The sequence below is a fragment of the Alligator sinensis genome, unplaced genomic scaffold (assembly GCF_000455745.1).
Source record: "Alligator sinensis unplaced genomic scaffold, ASM45574v1 scaffold262_1, whole genome shotgun sequence".
In the NCBI taxonomy this organism is placed as follows: Eukaryota; Metazoa; Chordata; order Crocodylia; family Alligatoridae; genus Alligator; species Alligator sinensis.
Genome location: NW_005841904.1, coordinates 3590264 through 3610136, shown reverse-complemented (window position 1 = coordinate 3610136; position 19873 = coordinate 3590264). Strand labels below are relative to the sequence as shown.

The 19873-nt window shown below is 44.8% G+C and overlaps 1 protein-coding gene across 3 annotated transcripts in view; it reads left to right on the top strand.

Annotated features, from left to right (window-relative positions):
* Window positions 1–19873, top strand: part of CCDC9B (coiled-coil domain containing 9B) — a 97950-nt gene that overhangs the window by 26774 nt on the left and 51303 nt on the right. For all 3 annotated transcript variants that reach the window (XM_025197772.1, XM_025197773.1, XM_025197771.1), the window contains one exon: window positions 7558–7710. In XM_025197772.1, the coding sequence (XP_025053557.1) occupies window positions 7558–7710 (153 nt within the window). The remainder of the gene's footprint in view (window positions 1–7557; window positions 7711–19873) is intronic.

The window sequence follows — 19873 nt, the reverse complement described above, 5'->3', positions numbered from 1 at the left end:
AGGCAAGAAGGTGCACATCATGCCAGAGTGCATGTCGCATCCTAGGTGAATTTTTCAGCCAGAAGCTGAGTGACATAAGCACAGTACTTCTCACAAGGCACTGTTATTGCAGTTGTAGGGTTGACTCTAGGCTTTCATTATGAGAGAACAAGAGAGAAGTGAAATAACAGAGGCCTCGTATAGACATTCAGTTTCTCTTGGAAGAGGTGCTGCTGTCCCAGGAGAAACCACTGGAGTACAGATGTTCAAACTTTTTTCTCTCACAGTAAAAATGACTGCTCCAAGAGAAAAATAGTCTAGGAACAGCCAGACTTAAATTGCTCCTAGAACAGTTTCTTCTGGGACAGCAAATGTCCATACATGCTGTGGCTGGCTTCTCTCAGAAGAGAACACAGTCCTTCAGCAGTCCTTCACCCCGTGAGAGTGTGTGAGACACTCACTCGACTCTGCTGCTCTAACAGGGAGCAGAACTTGCCTCCTTCACAATCCCCATGTTGTGCTGCAGGAAAACACAGGCTGACCATGGGTAATCTGGGTCAGCCAATCAGGGCTGTTCTATGCAATGCTGCCAACCTCTTGCCAGGCAGACTAAGGGAGCTTGCAGAGCATGCTGAGATGTATGTACAACTACTCCCCTCTTCACCTATCCCAGCTGCACAGTATCAGCATTGGAAGCTCTCCATTCTTCAGGGCCTCAGCATTTTAAGTCTTTCCATGCAGCCCCTGGTAAGTTTCTCTACCAGGAGAAAGGAATCAGAACTTATGACAGAGATGATATCTTTTATTAGACCAACTAGATAGTTGCAAAAAAATTCTTTATTTGCAAGCTTTCAGGCACACTCACCCTTCCCCAGGCATAGGAGAATGAAAAGATTGTAACATTTCTCTTAGGTAGAAATGAAAATTCATATTTCACAGGAGAGCTGAAGGTATTGTAAGATCTCCCAGTTGGAATAGTTCATTTGGTGCAGATTAGGCTCAGGTAAAAGTTGGAAAGTCTGTTTACCTCAATGTTGTCTGGTGTCATGCTGGACATTTAATTATATTTCCTTCTGGTTATGATAGTTCACATTTCATAGGAGTGTGGGGTGATGGACTGTTCTCCTGGGCAAGGAATTTCTCTTGCATTGAGGCAGCTTTGAGCTCTGTGAACATGTAGATTTAGCTGGAACAATAGGCAGGAGCCAGGGTGTTGGCTTTCAGGTTCCAAGGTGGTGAATTTGCTTCCTTCTTGTAAAATTATGAAGTTTTCATTTAAAAAACAGCTAAATTCAAAATCTTTCATGTTTCAGGGATGCAGGTTGTTAGACCAACTAGATATTTACAAAAAATGTTTTGTTTTGTTTTTTATTTTGTTCTACCAGGAGAACAAATCTGGGAGAATTCTCTCAGGCTGTTTGAATGTGTGAGTTTTAAATGCCTCCTATGACAGCAAAAGCCGTAAACAAAAACTCATGTACATTAAATCAAGTGCTAGAATGAAGATGATGCAAACTAGTTTGCCAAGAAGGATGAAAGTATCCAAGAAAGATGATAGGGCAGAACATTTCCAGAAACTGGTCAATTTTCTGGAATCTTGCATTGTTATTGTTTTCACTCCCTTACAGTCCTACCAAATAGCTTTGTTTACTGTATCATCCTTAAGCAAAGCATCCCTCACCCTACCTCTTCCTCTGATAATCTCTGATCTGGTTAATTGCCTGCCTTGTGCTCCACACTTTTTTTAAAGTGCATTTACTTTTAGTGAAAAATTGCCTATTTGTGCTGTATCTGCTACAAATCTAATGAAGCACTACCCTTTAACCTGCTGACTTTATTTAAGTATTGGCTTCTCTTTCTGGTTTTCTGGTTTCACTGGCTTTCAGCAGACAACAGATTTGCATAGCTCTATAGCCCTAGCCTCTTACCACTACTGATTCTGACCTTCCTAACTCTATTGGTTGTAATGAGTCTGCTTTAGTTTTCCCCAAATCTCTGATTTATCTGAAATCAGATGAAAATCTGGACCTTTTCTCTTTTAGTGAGAATTTCCCCTTGTATGCAGCTGGTAAGTGACACTCTAAAAAGTTATATTGCGAAACTGACCATACTGCGTCAGCAGGAGCAAAGCCACTGTAACCCATCAGTAGCATTTGCTTTTTTACTCAGTTTCTTACAACACATCTTATCCTTATTTTGTAAGGAGTGCCTCTAGTGTGGAGGGGTTACGTCATTCTTCATAATTGTTCAATGCTTCACCAATCTGCTGAGTGCTTCATGTGATGGTGACAGAGGCAATATCTAAGACTAAGACCCACCATCACCTTGCTCACTTTTGAATGGCACCAAGTAGCAACTACTGATATAAAATAGATTTTCTCAGTTGATGTATGTATAGGCTGTAGGTTTACTACTGGAACTCTGTGACATTCAAAGTTCCCCTTATTGTTTTTTGGGGTTGTTTTTTTTTGGGGGGGGGTTATTTATTGACTTATTGGAGGGGGGGTTTCTCCCCTAAACTAGCTCTTTACAAAAAAAAACGATCTTCAGTGAAATTTGTAGGGCCAAGAAGTTCACATCAGGGCTTTACAGATCACAGAGGACTGCAGTTCTCCAGCTAGTTGTTAACATTGTCAGCACAGCTTAGTATATACGAAGTGTTCTTTGGAGCTCAGAGTGGCAAAATGCACTTCCATATGTATACTACGGGCTATATTTATCAACACTAGAGCAAAGACACTTTGTTGAAATAATGATACTTGTAAGAATAATGATGTGCTTGGCTGTAACACTGAAATGGCACCAGGCTCAAGAAATATCAAATGCTTAGAAAAGCTGTGTCAGAATATATTTACAATGCTGAGTTATCCTTGAAATAGCATTAGGGTTCCCAACTGCAGATAGCTCTTTCCTAGCCCCATCTTGCAAAGTGTATAGAAGTCTGTTGACTTCAATGAGTCTCAAGGGCTGTCAACTCTTCTCAGGATAGATTATAATCTGACAGAATCTGGTTTGAGAGGACAAAGGGATCCTTTTAGAAAAAGGAGTCATCACTGCTGTAGTCCCCAGCAGCTCTTCTTTGAAGGTGGGAGCAGACTGTCCTTTTCCATTTCCTTTAGAAGAGTGATACAAGTGATATAGTGCTGAGGATGCTGAGTTCTTTAATAGAAGCATGGAACTCACTCAGGAGGAGTGTGATGCAGATACAGGCAGAAGGCTCTGATAAATTGCTCTGGGCATGAAAGCTACTGGAAACCCATTAAAGAAACATTAATGAAGAATAGTTTTAGAACAGGGGTGGTTGTAATGGGTGACAGAAAGGTGAAAGCATGGCATTATTCTGATGCACATGAGCCATATTTATTGCTGGCTGGCATGACTCTTTTGATCTCAGTGGTTTTATAATATGGGTGAACCAGACCTATAAATGCTGTACATATGCTTCAAGGATGAGCACTCTTTTGTAAGTATCACTGGGTACATCTACACGTCCAATTATATGATTTAATAAACTCCAGCACAGTTCTCACTGAAGTTTATTGCTCACAGTTGCCATGTTTACACATGCACCTGGGACTGCAGCATGCTGAGCTGTGTTGAAGCATCTCTAATGGGAGGGGGACCTAGGGGTCAGTCTGCCAGCCCAGGCTGCTCTGACCTGCTCAGTGTGCTGTGGAAGGGCTTGTTGAGGCACGAGGGTGCTTCAATGTGGGGGCTGCCAGCCCCCGCACTGAAACACCCTTGTGCCCCAGCCTGTTGGGTCAGTGTCTACACATGTGATGCAGCACACTAAATACCACCACAGCAGGATAGTACTCGTGGGCATGTGTAGACGAAGCGAGGGGTATGTGTGCACAACACGTTAAAGCAGGTTAAATGCTTTTGCACCGTTTTAATGGTGTTGGTGTTTGCACGTGTCGGTGGTGTATTGCACGTTAATTCCAGCCGTTTAGCACATTTGGTGGCATAATGCACCTTAAATGACTTTGGGGTACAGCAAACTAAAACACCTCCGAGGAGTTTGTTTGCTGTCCTACAGGTGCAAAGCGAAGCACTGGGCTCTGTGCGGCTCAGGGACTGTGCAGACAGCCTGTGCAGGCCACCTGGCAGCAGTGTGGGAAGGCAGGCTCCACTGAAGAAAAAAAATATGGCGAGCCTGATCCCGTGGCACCCCCGCCCCTCTGCCCCGGAGCCTGCCTGCCTGCATGAGCTGTGCAGGGACCTGGTCCTTCCCTCTGCAGCTGCAGTGCCCCCTGGGACTGCCCAAGCCAGATGCCTGTGGATGGGTCCTGCCTGGGCCAGGGGGCCACTGCTGCCATGGAGGGAAGCACCAACTCTACCCCCCCCCGCACTGCAGCCCAGGGACTGCTCCACCCTCCAGCAGCTTGTCCTCCCCTTCCCGCCGCTGGAGAGGCAGGGAAGACATGGGTGTACATGGCACGGGGGTTTTACTTCACCCTAAATTGAAGCAGTGTTTTTAAAAACTCACCACTTCAATTTAGGGGCCCCGTTTTGTCTACACACACCCTGTGTTTCCAAGTGCTATCCTATGGTGTCATTTATTAATTTACTGTGACCTTATAGGGCTGCATGTGTAGATGCTGAGACTTTACTGCAGAGCTAATTAGTTATTTCCACAGTAAAAGTCTTGTGTAGATGCACCCACTGATGATTATTCAGGCAGGAATTGTGTGGCACATTGGAGTTTGATATGTAGGTTGTGGCCTGAAAATGTATTGTAGAGATGCTCGAAACCATGGAAGACTACAAGCAAAATTACTAAAGAAATCTCACATGGAGCTGAGACTTGTAGATCTCTCTTCCTTCTGCTCCAAAAACCTAGTCCTTTAGCAATTCAGCTAAGGAGAATGTCTTCACTTTATATTAAATTCTCTTATCTTCTCTGGACCAACAACTGGAGCATAACATTGGGCAAACACATAAATATGTAGCACTTTGTTATGGGTGGAATGCAAACCTTGGGTTAGGCCCTGGGCTTTTGGAGAAGTTTGGATCAGGCCTGACGTTTGTGGGTCAGGCCCACCTGTAGTAAACAAAAGAAGATCCTTTCTGAGGGGCTCTGCCAGATTATCACACCCTCCATAAGGATTTACTAATGTCTTTAAAATAGCTTTCATAGTTCATGAGGATGGGGACTTCTACAGCACATGTCCTTTGGGCTCAAGTTAACGTGACGTTGACAATCTGATACCAGTGGATCTCCGATTCTTTTGACTGACCTCTCATTCTTCTGACTGTCATGCTGGTTTCCCGTTTAATTTTAACATCTCAGGAAAAGGAGCTTGACATCACTGGGATATCTCAGTGAAGGCATCCACTCAGGTCACAGCAGGAGGCAAGCTAACATAAACTATTAGGCTGTACTGACATGGGGACAGAGAACAGTGGAAACCATTAAAATGATTGATGTCAGATCCTTGCTTCAAATACAACATTTGGTTGCAATTATCTCAGTTTAAACAGAACACAGCAAAAATAGCAAAGGTCCCAAGAAAGGCAATGAAAATGATTAGAAATTACAACAAAAACCTAAAGCTAGAGCTGTGCATACACTAGGGAATTTCACAAAAATTCCCATCACTGTTAATGGAGGCTCAGGCTGTGAGAAAGTCTCTTTTTACTTATGCTAGTGTAAATCAAGAGTAATTCTTGTAAAGCCAGTGGTGTTATACAGATTTGAAACCAGTATGGTCAAGAAATGAATATGCTGCTAGTGTCTAAAAGTCTCTGCTACCTTCTAGTCTTTTACCATGTATTGCTAAAAAGTTTCATTGAAATGCTGATAAAAATTAGTTTCATTGCATGAGCCTTGTTTATGCTGGGACTGTCCAACTGGTGGCCCATGGGCTGCATATGTCTCCTTAAAGAGAGTATGCAGACCATGGGCTCCTGCCCAGATGCCACTCTTCCTTCCTTCTCTCTCAGTTCCTCCTGCACCAGAAGCCAAGGGGGGCTTGAGCGCCTGAACTGCATGCACAGCAAAGAAGGGAAACAGGCTCTCTGCGCTTCAGGCAGGCGGTGTGTGCAGCTGGGAGAGAAGGGGAGCTAGGTGGCCCATGCTGCACATGAAATGGGAAGAGGGGTCAGTGTGCAGCCATCATGGCCTGTAGCCCCTGGGTATATGCCCCTCACAGTGTGCAGCCCCTGCTATATTGCCCCCAGGTCTGCTGCCTCTGACTGCCCATAAGCCTGGTTATGGCACCTGGCTGCCTTATACCATGGCTCCGTCTGTGGCTAAGAACTGGACCTGTGGTATAACCTAATGTAGATAAGGCTACAATGAAACATGTTGGATATCATGGGTTATTATAAATTCAATGAAAGGAATGCTGAGGTTGGCAAACGTATTGAACAAACATAGGTCCAGCTCTGTTTTTATAGACAAATTTGCAGTTACTCCCTGATTCAGGCAAACTCTTGTTTTGAGATTTTGAGTTTGTGCAAAACCAAAACTTAGGGCTGCATTAAAACAACAGATGGAAAATAAAGAAAGTGTGTTGTCCCTTGTAAACTAAAACAGCTGAGGTTTGCACAACATTAGCAAAGACAGGCTTAAGAGGCACTCGTGAAAATAAAATAAAAAGACCAGGAATAAAATGTTCAAAAGCACCTAAATGACTTTGGCACCTAAGTTGCATTATGTAGTAACTTAAATAACTTAGGCACTTTTAAAAATGTCATCCTTGTTTGCAAAGGAGGAAACTAAGGAGTGATACAATGTAGTGATCTGTATATAGCATGACATAATCATCTGTATAAAGATGACCTGCTACCCTCTCCTGCAAGACAAGAACAAAATGGCATGCAACAAAACTGGGAGGCAATTTATTTTAAATGTGTAAAAGAAAATATTTTTGTATAAAAATATATATTCCTCTTGTGGAATTCCCTGCTGAGGGACTCTGTCAGCAGCTGTGAAGATAACAAATTGGGAATCAGATATGAGCTGACACAGTGACGTGTACCTGATTGAGCAGACAGCTGGAAGTAATGACTAAATGGTGTGAGCTGCCCCTGATTCATGACAAGAGTTTAAATGTCAGAATTGCCAAGTATATCACTGCTGACTGAATCTCTCTAGAAAGGCAATGGACAATCATGTGAGAAGGTTATAGAGTATCAAGTGTCAGACCATGTTTTTGAGTGGAATAACTTTTTGTGAATGGGACCTTAGGGAGTATCCCTGCTTTTTCTCCAATGTAACCACTGGATTTTGAGGAAAATAGCATAGTAAGGGGCAAAGAGGAGGAGGTGAGAACTCAACTATAGGATAAAAGGCTAAGTCATTACCCAGGCTTTGAATTAACTGAAAACAAGAAGAATTTTTTCTCCTTGTATTTAGTAGGTATATTTTGGTGAATGTTATGTTTTCCTTTGAAGTATCCAACATGGCAACTTTCAAACCAGGACACTGAATGGAAGGGATCCTGGATCCCTACTAAGCCAGTTCCTCAATTCACCTCTACCCTGTTGCAGCCACTATCATGAGGAGAGTTTTACGTAGGGACTAATTCTAGTGTCCCTGAGTATATGCTGTTTTTGCTTTCTTATTTCTAGGGGAAGCGGATTGTCAGTGAGAAACGGAGCTCAGATTGTCTCTTGAGTCCAGGCAGGGTCCCAGACCTGAGTGAAGAAGAAGTGGACCACCTGGTGGCTTTCCGGAGAGGGAGGCGGATGCAGATCGCCATCACCATGGATAACAAGGAAAAAGTGAGTGCCCTCCAAGAGCCTATGGTATAAGGACTGGGTCTCCACCCTCACTAGTGGGGGCACTGGGAGGCAAAATATCAGTCACTGCCTTTTGGCAGCAATTCAGTTGAAGGTAGAGTTTGTTAAGACTGTGGGATTTTTTTCCATGCCAAAGTCATCTGGCTTTTATGACTCAGAAGGAGAGTCTTTGGTGCTGACCTACTTCCTACCTTTGTGATCATGGCTCTAGTTACTTCCAGACTCTTTCTTTTTTGGCCTCAGCATGTTCTTAAACTTGGCCCCCCTCTAAGCACCATGCGAGATTTCTTTGGGGTCAATATGGTGATGCTGGCATCACCATAAACTTGCTTTCAGTTTATGGGGAAAATAATGCAAAAGCTTTCCATAGCTGCAGGAGTCATTGGCACCTAAAGCCAGCTCTCTACTTAAAGACACGCAGTAGCTTATGGTCAAAGGGCCCTGTCCTATCTTAACAGGGAGTTAACTTAAAAAACAGAAGTAGATATTGCCCAGTCCTACTAAAACCAGCTGAGGTTATTGGATATTTTTCTTTAACCTTATAGGTCCTGAAAACACAGTCTAAATATTTTATTGCAGATTCTTTCCCCCACTCCTCTCTCCACCACAAAAGATGTATTTTTCATACAAGAGAGCCATAGAGCAGCAAAACTGTGTGCAACCAACATGCACCATTCAGAATAAAGATTAAAAGATAGAAAATGTAAATATGAACAAAGAAAACAGGTAGATACAAAAGGAACTAATTCAATTGCCTTCAGTCAGGCTACAGCCAAAGCCTGCTGCTTACTGTATGCATTGTTCTTCAGTTTTTTTCTTCTGATCACTGGAGTTTTAAATAAAGATAGAGGTCCACGTCATCTGTTTCCCTGTGGTTTCTTTACACACTTGGGTGTCATAAAAATCATATAGGCCTGTATATCAAGCTACCATTGAATACAGACTGTCACAGAAGGCCTTCATGGTAGCTTGAACTGGCATAATGATTCTGCAACACCCAATCCTTTTTCGCCCAGAATCATAGACTCATAAGGGACCTCAAAGATCATCTGGTCAAACCCCTGCATGATACAGGAATGCTACTCTTAAATCATCCCCAGCCAATGCTTATTCAGCCTCCTCTCAAAAAATCTCCAAAGGAGGAAACCCCATTATTCCCTTGGGTAGTCTGTTGTACCGCCTTATTGTTCTAGCATTAAGTATGTTTTTCCTGAGGTCTAATCCAAACCTAGTTTATTGATGCTGGCAAGTGTTAGGGTAAGTTTTGAGGGAGAGGGAATGTGGCCTGAGCACCACTGTGTTGTGGCTATTTTTGACTGCTCAAATACCCCTTGAGGTTGTATTAGGGCAGCACTGAGGCTGCTCTAACTTATGTCATGGGTTGGTAAAGTCACCTCTTTCTTCCCACCATTCCTGCATGAAGTGAATTTCAGCCATATCCCATAACAAGTACCTTAATGCTGAGACAAGTGAGTGAAGTTCATAATGGCACGCCTCCTCCCCATTCAGTGCCCTCTCCCATATCAGCAAACTGCCCTTCACACTAGTTACAGTTAAACAGAGAATATTCAGCAAATCGGTGTGGAACTTTTTCAGGCATGTGGCTTTTTAGAAGGAGAACATGCCTACCAGATTCCCCTTTTCCAAAACATAGGCTCTTGCTGCTGCTTAGTTTTCAGGCAGACTCAACAGAACTAGAATGCTTAGGTCTCCCCTTTCCTTAGCGTCATTTCAGCTAACACTTTAAAGCACCATGTTCCCAATGGATTCACTTACCTGGGTATTACAAAGATAAGCCAACATTTCTCTGTCACAATAGCCTATTTACTGTTTGTAAATGACCACAGTGAACCATCTCTAACTGATAAGACTTGACTGGATTTTAATGTACTCAAGAATGCCTCTCTGCAAACAAGTCTGTGCTGTTTCTGTTCAGAAACCGATGTTCATTTTATATCCTGGAGTTTTAAATAGGAGCAAGTCACCTGAGTGGGGAATGACCAGAGAACAAGTACTCTTGCATTCTAGTAGAAGTGTGGGTGTGAGAGGGTTGCCCATCTGGCAGAGAGGACATGATGGAGTGGGTGGCAGCACTTATCCTGAGAAGAATTCTGCAGAGTCATTTGCTGGCATTCACAGTTTTGCTGTGCAGCAGAAAAAGTGTCAAATGCATAGGATGGGTGCAGAGAAAACCAAGCCAGAGTTCAAGATAAAAGTCAAATGACTGCATCTAGTTTTTGGAGGAGAGGAGTAAATCCCTAGGCAGCCTTTAAGGGTCTGAAAGCGAATAAAAATGGAGAATTAAAGATGTTACATGCCCACAGGGTCTCCTAACTGATGGGCATAGTCTCTGGACTAATGACATAAGCATGAATTCAGTTAAACGTTCAAGCCCCACTGCTGATTGCTGATGGATCTTGCCTCCTGCTGCTGACACATACAGTCTAACTCTCCTTCCTTGACAGGAAGCATGCAACTCTGTTACTTCCTAAGACAGGTGTCCTTCCTGTCAACTGGAAGTAGCCACACATTTGTGGGTATTGTAAGGAACATCCCAGCCAGCACACAGGACATTGTCAGCAAAGCATCTCCCTGTTTGTTCAATTTGAGGAGGTCCTCTAGAACAGAGAAAAATGAAGGTCCCAACAGAAGACATTGGACTTTACACTCCCAAACCTCGCACACATTTTAGTTGTCAAGATCATGTTTAAAGCACTTCTATAGATTCATCAGTTGCTCAATTGATCATTAAAACATCCCTAATGTAAAAAAAATAATAAAACTGACTTTGAAACTCCAATTTCCAGTAGTTATCAATAAGACCCACATATTCCAAGTTCCAATTGGCCTCATGAGATTGACTCACCTACTCAAAGTTATAGTGCTGCATTGTTCAGGTGCCATTTATCCTATGTTTATTATTATTTTAGCTATGTGTCAGTAGCACCTCACAGCTGAAGTCCCGTTGTGCCAGACATTGAACACTCTTATAGTAAAGAAATGGTGTTTGCCCTGGAAAACTTGGAATCTGTGTATAGGGTAAGAAACAACAGGTGGTTGCAACAGATGGAGGTGAGATGATACTGATCCCTCTTTTAAGAAATAACTACAGCCCACTCAAGGCTGTGTGCATAGGAACTGACTAGTTCTACTCTATGCTAACAGGTGTGGGTAACCTGTTGAACTCAGTTCTTGCTGGGGGTTAGGAACTGCATTTATTTCCCAGAAGGAGATGTCTGGGCCTGCCTGCATGCTACGCCAATTCTAGGATTCCAGTGGCTCATAGGACTGTTACTTAAAATTGCCAATAGCTCAAATTAAGAGTTAGACCTTAAAAAGGGGGATAAGGTAAAATGCCATGTTTATTGATTACATGAAACAGATACATAAACTTGGACACACCAGTCATACAAACAGACATACACAAGCATACAGACAAACCACTCCAGTAATGTTATAGTTACCAGCAGAAGTTAGCACTGGATGGCCAATCCAGAATATGAGTGGGGGTATACAAACTCCTGTGCTCCAGGAGGTTGCAAAGAATGGATTCCCCATCTTGGCTTGTCTGCATCTCACTTTTATAAGAATTTCAAGTCTGTTCAGCACTGGGGTTTTTCCATGCTTCAGTTTTTAATTAGAGGTTGTTTCTTTTGGTTATCTCAACTTGAGGTCATTCCAGTGACGTTGGTTATCGCCTCCTTGAAGCATTGTGTAGTTGAAATGGCAGGATATGCAATATGCAAAATTCGTTCTTCTTACTATCTTCTTTGCACCTGATTACAGATAAGTTCTTCAGCCATCCATTAATTAGTTTACTGTCTGGTAACTCATATATTGGCACCTTGTTGCTTACACAATCAATTAAATCTTCTTCTGTTTTCATGCAAATAGTTACCATTCTTTCACCATTTACCCTCTCACACATACACTCATGTACACAGGGCATACAAAGTTCGTCTACTTATGTCAAGAAGGGAACGCGCAAAAAAATGGAGTTTCAGTTATTCATAAAATTGTTCATAAGAGACAAAGAGAAATAAAGCTAATACAATCATAGAGGCTTATCAATTCAATACTATTATCATTTAAACATAATAAATAAAGCAAAAATTTATGCTACAGGACTACAGCCAAGGACTCATAGGACTCTAGTACAAGAGAGTTTGAGTGTATCGTGTTCAAGGGACCTCACCAACTCCAGTGAGAGGCATATTCTCAAGACACTGAGCATGTGGCTACTTCCAGTCCTATGCACAGGACTTAAAATGAGTAGGGTGGGACAACTGAGGCAGCCACCCTGGGTGCCAACTTGGCTGGGGAGGGGGGTGGCAATAAACCATTGGTGCCACAGCCACACAATTGCATTGATGGCACAGTGACAGCTGGAAGCCACTGCTGCCCCCATGTATTGCAGCTGCCCCAGGCACCCAGCTCTATTATGCCTCTGCCTAAAGCAGTCACCGTCTTTGACCATCCTCCCTTGTATTTGCTATATCCAGAAAGAATGTTTGAAATGGTTTTGTCTAGCTACACTGTCACTTTATCTAGTTTCTATGAAAGTTTAAAAAGAAGCATTTAAGTAACTGCTTCCATTTACTACTGCTCATAGGACTTAGTGAGAGAAATACCTGATTTAGGCTGTCTCAGAAATCAGTCTCCCTCCTGAAAGCCACTGGAAAGCAGTATACTACAGAAAGCACCAGCCTGTGACTTCATTCAGAATTTCTTAGTAATAAATCATTAATATTTTTCAGTCCAAAGATGTAAGGGTGCTTTATGGAGTGTTCCAGTACTAATATGCCTTTTGACTGATAGAGAATCTGAGGCACAGAGCAATTAAGTAGTTTTCTCAAAGGCATAGAGGAAGCTAATGGCATAGTCCGGAACAATGGTCTAGGGGTTTGGATGCTAATCTGGGCCTCAGGAGACCCAGGCTCGGTTCCCTACTCTTTCACAGACTTCTTGTGTGGCCTTGGGCATGTTTGAGTCCACGTCCCAGTTCCATCTGTCCGATGGAGACAGTAGCCTGTAAGGGGTGTTGTAATGGTGAATATGTTAAAGACTGTGATAAGTATTCACATAGTGTGGTGATATTGGACCCTACAACCACCTTATACAGCAGAGGATCCTGATTGGCAATCCTGGTTTCTAGCCACTAGAAAACACTGCCTCCTTCATCTAATACATGGCTCAGCCTCATGAGAAGCTGACAGTGCAGTTTTCTAGGAGGGCTGGCTCTGTGCTGGAAGGGGCTGGTGCATTATTTGTATTCTCCAGTGAAGATTAAAAGTAGCTGCATGTGCTGACCTCCACTTGAGAGGGCTGTCATTCTGTTCCACTGATCCAAGGGGGCGATTAACTCAAGCATAGAGCAATTCATGCTTCTTATTCAAGGGATACAGATTCAGCAGCAGCTCTTGCACTCTGCCCCCTTCTCAGTACAGAGCATAGGGAAGAAAGCTTGCCTCTCTAGGCTGCATGACATGAGCCAGGGCACAGGAGGCTTTTACAAACTGAGACGGGCAGACCTGTTTCTTCTTTACCGGCGCAGCTCCGGGCCAGCAGGAAACACAAAGAGACAATGACATGGAGATTGTAAAACATTCTGGGAGAGTTGGTAAGCATGGCTGGCAAAGTCACTTGGCTCTTGCTGGCAGTCCTTGCTTTGTGTTTTCATCACACTGAGCCATTTGTCTTCCAGCTGGGGAGCTGCTCCGCCTCACAGCTTGAAAGAGATACAGGGAGTGTTAAAGGGATTTGAACAGTGCACTTTGCTGTAAAGCATCTTTGTTTTCAATGGAGTGTAATATAGTTTCCAACTTTCTGTACTCCTTATACAAGGCAGGATTGTTTGCACTAAAAGGAGGAGATGGCCAAGGCCAGGAGGAGGTACAGACAGAAGGAACCATTCCCATGTAAGGCCCAACCCAGCTCCTGCTGGCCTCAGCAGGTCTGTAGTCAGAGCATGTGTATTTGTAACCACATTTTGGGCAGCATTTCTGTCCCTGGCAGTCACATGCACCTATCACCCTTCCAGTTTCCCCAGTAAGAATCCCATTTGCTAGGGGGGTTGTATGGGGATAAACACCACTAGCATAATGAGGTCTTTTCAACTGTCTTTATTCAGTGCATGTGTTATGCTTTTTTTGAAAAAAGCATTATACTTGCCACCACTTCCTCCTGTCTGCTCTCCTCTCCTGCTCCTTTCTTGCATGTGCTTTCCTGCAGTTTGTTCTTCCTCTGTCTCCACCCCTGCCACCTCAGCCCTCGTTCCTTCTGTCTCTCTAGACCAGGCTTGTCCAACATACGGCCCGCGGGCTGCCATGCGGCCCTCCAAGCTGTTTTCTGAGGCCCGAGGTGCTGCAATGGGAAATGAAAGTAAACACTGTACTTTCGTTTCAGGGCGGTGATGTGATACTGCTTTCTGTGAGGTCTTTGAATATGGCTCGCTGTTCCACTGGGTGATAAAAAGTTTATGATCCGGCCCCACATTCAAAAAGGTTGGACAGCCCTGCTCTAGACTATGCAGCCTTGTCAAGTGATCCCTGCTCCCTTGCACACCCTTTGGAAAATCCCTGTCCTAGGTTCCCTTCTCTTCTGCTTCACTGGCTCTTTCTATCTTGCTGGCATCTTCTAGGGTTGGCTAGTACATCCCCATCTGCTGCTGGCTCTAATCCATGTAAGAGGTTCCTATCTCTTCTTCTACCTACCAACAATCAGTAGTGAAGGCAGCTAAGCTGGCTCTCCCCTTTGATTTCCAGCCTCATTCAGACTCCATTCTGGACAGCAACACTATTCACTGGATTCTTCCTACCAGTGAGGCAACTCTACCTTGACCTGGATGGACTACCTGGGGCAGGAGGGCGACTCAGTTCCCATTTAATTCTATCTTTGGTTCTTTTCTGAGACTGCTGGCATTTATTGCCATGGTTGTTTTCTGGTGAAATGGTCATCTATTTACTAGGCACTGAGCAAACGCACACATTCAGTTCACAGGTAGTAGTGACTGCCAGCTATTACCCACTTCATCTGGACTGGGAATGACTGTCAGGGCTGATGACCCCTGCATTCCTCCATCCCCTGCCTATGCAAATTCTCCTCTCTCATTATTCAGTCTTTCCCAGGCCACCTCTTTAATCACCTTCTCCACTGCATGCTTATATATCTCATTAGTCCCTTGTTTGTTCTTTAATACCCATGCTTACCCCTCTATAGACCCCTGCAGTGTATACAGGAGGATTCACCTTCTTTTCTTGAGGTCCAGTAGAATAAAATGCCCTGAAGATGGCTTAAAATACCCCATTTTAAGATATCCGAATGTGTGTTCCTTTTGTTCTGTTAATCTGTTGTGTGAAAGTTGCTTTCAGATCTCCAGGCCAGTGTTGTATGATCTATTTGAGAAGTGAATTTATATCTATCTAATTGACACTTCCCTGTACTGTGCAGAGTTCTGGAAACCAATCCAGTAGTTTGAGTTACAGAACTTATTTTGTCTTTTTTCCCATCAAGCCCAAGTGTATTCAGCTCACAACATGCTTGAAAATGTTCTCTCTCCTGTGTTTTCCTAGAAACAGGTCCTTTTAGTTAGAACTGGATTTGTGTTTTAAAACAACAAAAGCAAAAAACAAAACAAAACAGGAAAACACAAAAGCAGCACTGCGCATACGTGCCTGTAACAGGCTGCAGCAACCCTGCCTTCGAATGTCTGCTTGGCTCTGCACTGATTGCATAAACTTAGAAAAACCCAATCATTCATAGTCCTTTCACTCCCCTCCCATCTTGGTATCCCAAACAGCAGGTTTTCTGTTGGATTCCCTGTGCATTTAATCATCACTGGCCGATCAATCTTTATACAAATTGTATCACAGATCACCTGGGAACAGGTGAATTTGCTAAAGGCCAAGCAGTCACTAAACTGCTCTTATCTTACAGGTTATGTATCAGGTGGCCCTGTATCAACTGGTCAGAGAATTGCATGAGTGAATTGTGGGAAGGCAGACAGCTGGGGTCTACAGGTGTAGGTGGCTCTCAAGTCTTTTCAGTATCCTGATCTGGGACTGAAATGCAAGATTTCTAGTGGTGGGTTAGTTGGATTAACCATGGCTATGGCCCACTATGACACTGCTTGGAAAGTTATTAGGGACCAGATCACACTTTTTAGAAGGTGACTCTCCATATGAAACTCTTCCCTTCCGATATAGAACATGCTATCCGTTGTCACTGTGGAAGTAGACCATTGTTCTTTCAGAGCTCTCAGAAAGGAAACTGCAACTTTTTGTGGGCCTAGGCATATACAGATGGCAAGGGTATCTGAAGTGGCTGGAGAGGATCTGACATTACTTTCCTGTTCCTGCATCCAGCAGAAACAGCAGAGGAGACTAGAGACTGCTCTTATGTTCCTGCAGAAAACTTCAACCCTGGCTATGGCACTTGGGAGTTATTACAGAGGATGCTCAGCCAGTGCAGAAATATAGGGGCTCCATACAAATAGCCCTGCACATCCAACATATCCAGTGAGATGGGCCTCACTGGCCCTTACACATGTATTTCCAGTAAAGTGCATGGGTCAGGCCCATAATTACTGTTATTCTGGCAGCAGGAGACTGGGACTTCCCGGAGACTTTATCCTCTAGAAGCTTTAAGAATCTACCTCTGCTTCACCCTTTCTGCCCCTTTGTGGCCTGAACTGAAATCATGCAAGACTTCTGCTCCCACAAAAACTAGTAATATCAATTTCCTCAACTTTTGTAGCAACAAAAAGGGGGTCCATGTCCTCCCCTCCTCTTGCTCTCTGTCTTTTCAAAAATTTCTCCTGGCTGCTGTTAGTTTTCCTAAGAGGTCCCTCCATGTTCTGGCTGCACTTTAGGAGCATCACATTATACATTAGCGTGTTACAGTTGCGAGCTTGCACTCCAGCACCACTGGAGCACAACCGTTAATTAGTGAGTTGCAAATCATCTTTCAAATGGACAGCTGATACAGCTTCCAGGCATTTTAAATTGCTGTTTTATTAACAATGCTTCCAGAGGTGATATATCACAAATGAATGCATTTCTAATCAGGAGACTTGAAAACCACTCTCATCAACCCAGTAATATGTATCATCCCTTAACTACAGTGGAAGGAAACATTCTAGAAAATATCTGCCCAGAAGAGAGAGAGAGGGTGAGATTTGCAACAGAGGTTATTGACCACTTAGGCAACACAGTGACAAGCCAGGTTTGAAAGAAATCTGGGGGAAAAAATATCCCAAATTCTGAGCTGTTCTGACAGTCTGGCTCCATAGGGGTATTAAGCCTTTGAAAATCTAGCTCCAAAGTCTTTTTTTTTAAGTGCTACATAATGGGAGCAAATTCTACCACCTTTATACTTGCATGGAATAGTATCTGCCTCTGCGAATACTCCCATTCACTTCAAAGGGCCACCACACTTAACAAAGGTTAGGAAATCTAGCCCTGAAGAGTTTAGGAAATCTTCCCTACTTATTTCAACCTTATTATTGGCATCCTTTTGTCTGTGAGAGATGGTGGATATTGCAGCCTATGACATAGATAGTTTACAGTGCCTCATGTGGCTGAATAGTCCAATCTGAGATTTGCATGATCTGTGGCAGTGGTTGCAAATGTATGTGTCATAGTTGGGTGGTTTGGGAGCTGCTTGCTTCCTTTAGTCTCTTTTTCTTCAAGCTGTTGGAGACAATTCCTGTCATGGATTTTAATGGAATGGATTTTAGTGGAAATGATTTCGCCACTTGTTCTGATCACTTCCCAAGGTTTCCCATTGGCCAGGATCAGTTCCAAATGCCTTCATATCTCGCTTGCATGTGTCTTTATAACAAAGTTTGGGGCATCCTGCTGTCCTTGTTCCTTCCAATATTTCTTTGTATAGCATGTCATTGAATATACTGCCATCTTTTAATCTGTTCAGATGGCCTAGCACAGGGGTGGGCAATTATTTTGGGCGGAGGGCCACTTACCCAGTTTTGGCAGGCTGTCGAGAGCCGCATGGGTAGCCCCGCCGCTTGACAGGTGCCCCACCCCTTGACAGGTGCCCCACCCCCTGGTCACCATCTTGGGGCCAATGTCCCAATGTCTTGGGACCAATGTCCCAGGGCCAGCACTGTTGGGGCCCAGAGCAGGGTGCAGGCTCACAGGGGTCCATGTAGCTGGGTTGGGCTGCACCAGCAGGGAGAGAGGGGAGCTGGCCCGGCTCCAAAAAGCCCCTGCCAACTGGGACCCCACGCTCCTGCCACGCTGCTCTGGTCCCCACCGGCACAGGCCTCAGGGCACTGATGCAGGCCCATGCTCTCACTGGCTCCCTGCCCACTCACACCCAGAGCCCCCAGCCCTGCAGTACAGGTGGGGGGCAGTGCACAGCGCCGACCCCCTGCTCGCTGGCAGGGAAGAAGCTGGTGCTGAGCATGGGGAAAAGTGGCCCCTTGCCTGCCCCATGGCCGGCACTCCCTACTGCAGGCGCTCGCAGCCCATGCGGAGCTGTCTGAAGCAGGTACAGGCAGCCTCATGCGGACTGTAGGTGGCTGCAGTGTGGGGTGCTGGCCATGCAGCGGGCGAGAAGCTGCTTTTCCCCGCGCCCAGCACCAGCATGTAACCTGTCCCACTGCCAACCTGCAGGGGGCAGAGAAAGCAGCCCCTCGCCTGCCCCATGCCCGGCGCCCTGCGCTGCAGCCACTCGTAGCCGGCCTGGGGCTGCCTGTTCCTACTCCGGACAGCCCCGCATGGGCTGTGAGTGCCTGCAGCAGGGAGTGCTGGCCATGGGGTGGGTGAGGGGCTGCTTTTCTCCATGCAGGGAAGGAGCCCATGGAAAAGCTGAGCACGGTGGGGAAGGGTCCCCTCCCACGCCCAGTGCCTCATGCTGCAGGAACTCGCAGCCTGCATGGGGCTGTCCGGAGCAGGCACAGGCAGCCCCACACAGGCTGCAAGCAGCTGCAGCAGGGGGCACTAGGCATAGGGCGGGGAGGGTCCACTTCCCCCCATCCCCCCCCTGTGCTCCTCCCCTGCCCGGGGTCCCCCGTCCCCACTTACCTGAGCTTCCCATGCCAGGGCAGCCATGTGCTCCCAGCACAGAAACCCCGGCTGGGGCTTCCGACTGGGGGTGGGGCCGGGCGGCCCGCTGTTGTTGGAGCCTGCTGGGCTTCCCCTGGGTCCTACTGCCCTTGGTCCCTGCATTTTTGCCAGGAACCGAGGGCAGAGAAATATTAATTTTCTACATTTTTTTCGGGTCCCACAGGCCGGATTGAATGGCCTCATGGGCCGGATCTGGCCCGCAGGCCATATTTTGCCCACCCCTGGCCTAGCCAATGCAGTCATCTCTGTCTGAGTAGGGTTGTCACACTTGGTAAATTTGACCTTTGAAGAACCTCTGCATTGGTAACTTTATCTTGCCATTTGATGTTGAGTCTGTGGTGTAAACAGCACAAGTAGAAGCTGTTTAACATTTTCTCTTGATGTGTATAAGCAGTCCATGTTTCCCCACCATGCGTGAAAGTGCTGAGGACGCAAGTTTTGTACACTATCATTTTGGTCTTGATGATAAGCTTTGAGTTGCCCCATGCTCTTTTAATTAGTCTGCTGAAGGTGGTGGCAACCTTTCCAATGTGAACATTGAGTTCTTCATCCAGTGAGAGGCTGGTGGTCACTGTAGAACCTAGGTAGCTGAACTTTTGGACTATTTCTAGCTGGTTCTCAGTAAGGGCGATTGCTGATTAAGGGTGACTGATGGTGATTTTAAACCATGCTTTTAAAAAAAATTAATTTGTATAAATCACAGAATAAACCAATTTAAACATATCTACCTGCCTTAGGTTTTTTCCCCCAACATCTGTGTTCAGGGTATGCAGGCACTGTTTTATTCTTTTATTCTAGTCTAGTCCCTTAAAAAAATAACAACAATCATTTGCCATCCTACATTCAGCATTTATCAAGATATCCTAAATCGTAGGCCTGTGCGAAGTGGCTAGTATTCGCTTTGGATTCAGATTCAGCTGATTCGGGAGACAGTAATTCAATTCGGTGATTCGAAATACTGTCCTGAATCAATTAGGCTGAATCTGATTCAGAGATTCAGCCGCTGCCGAATCGGCTAAATCTCCAAATTGGACAGGCCTCATCCCCCGCCCACTCTC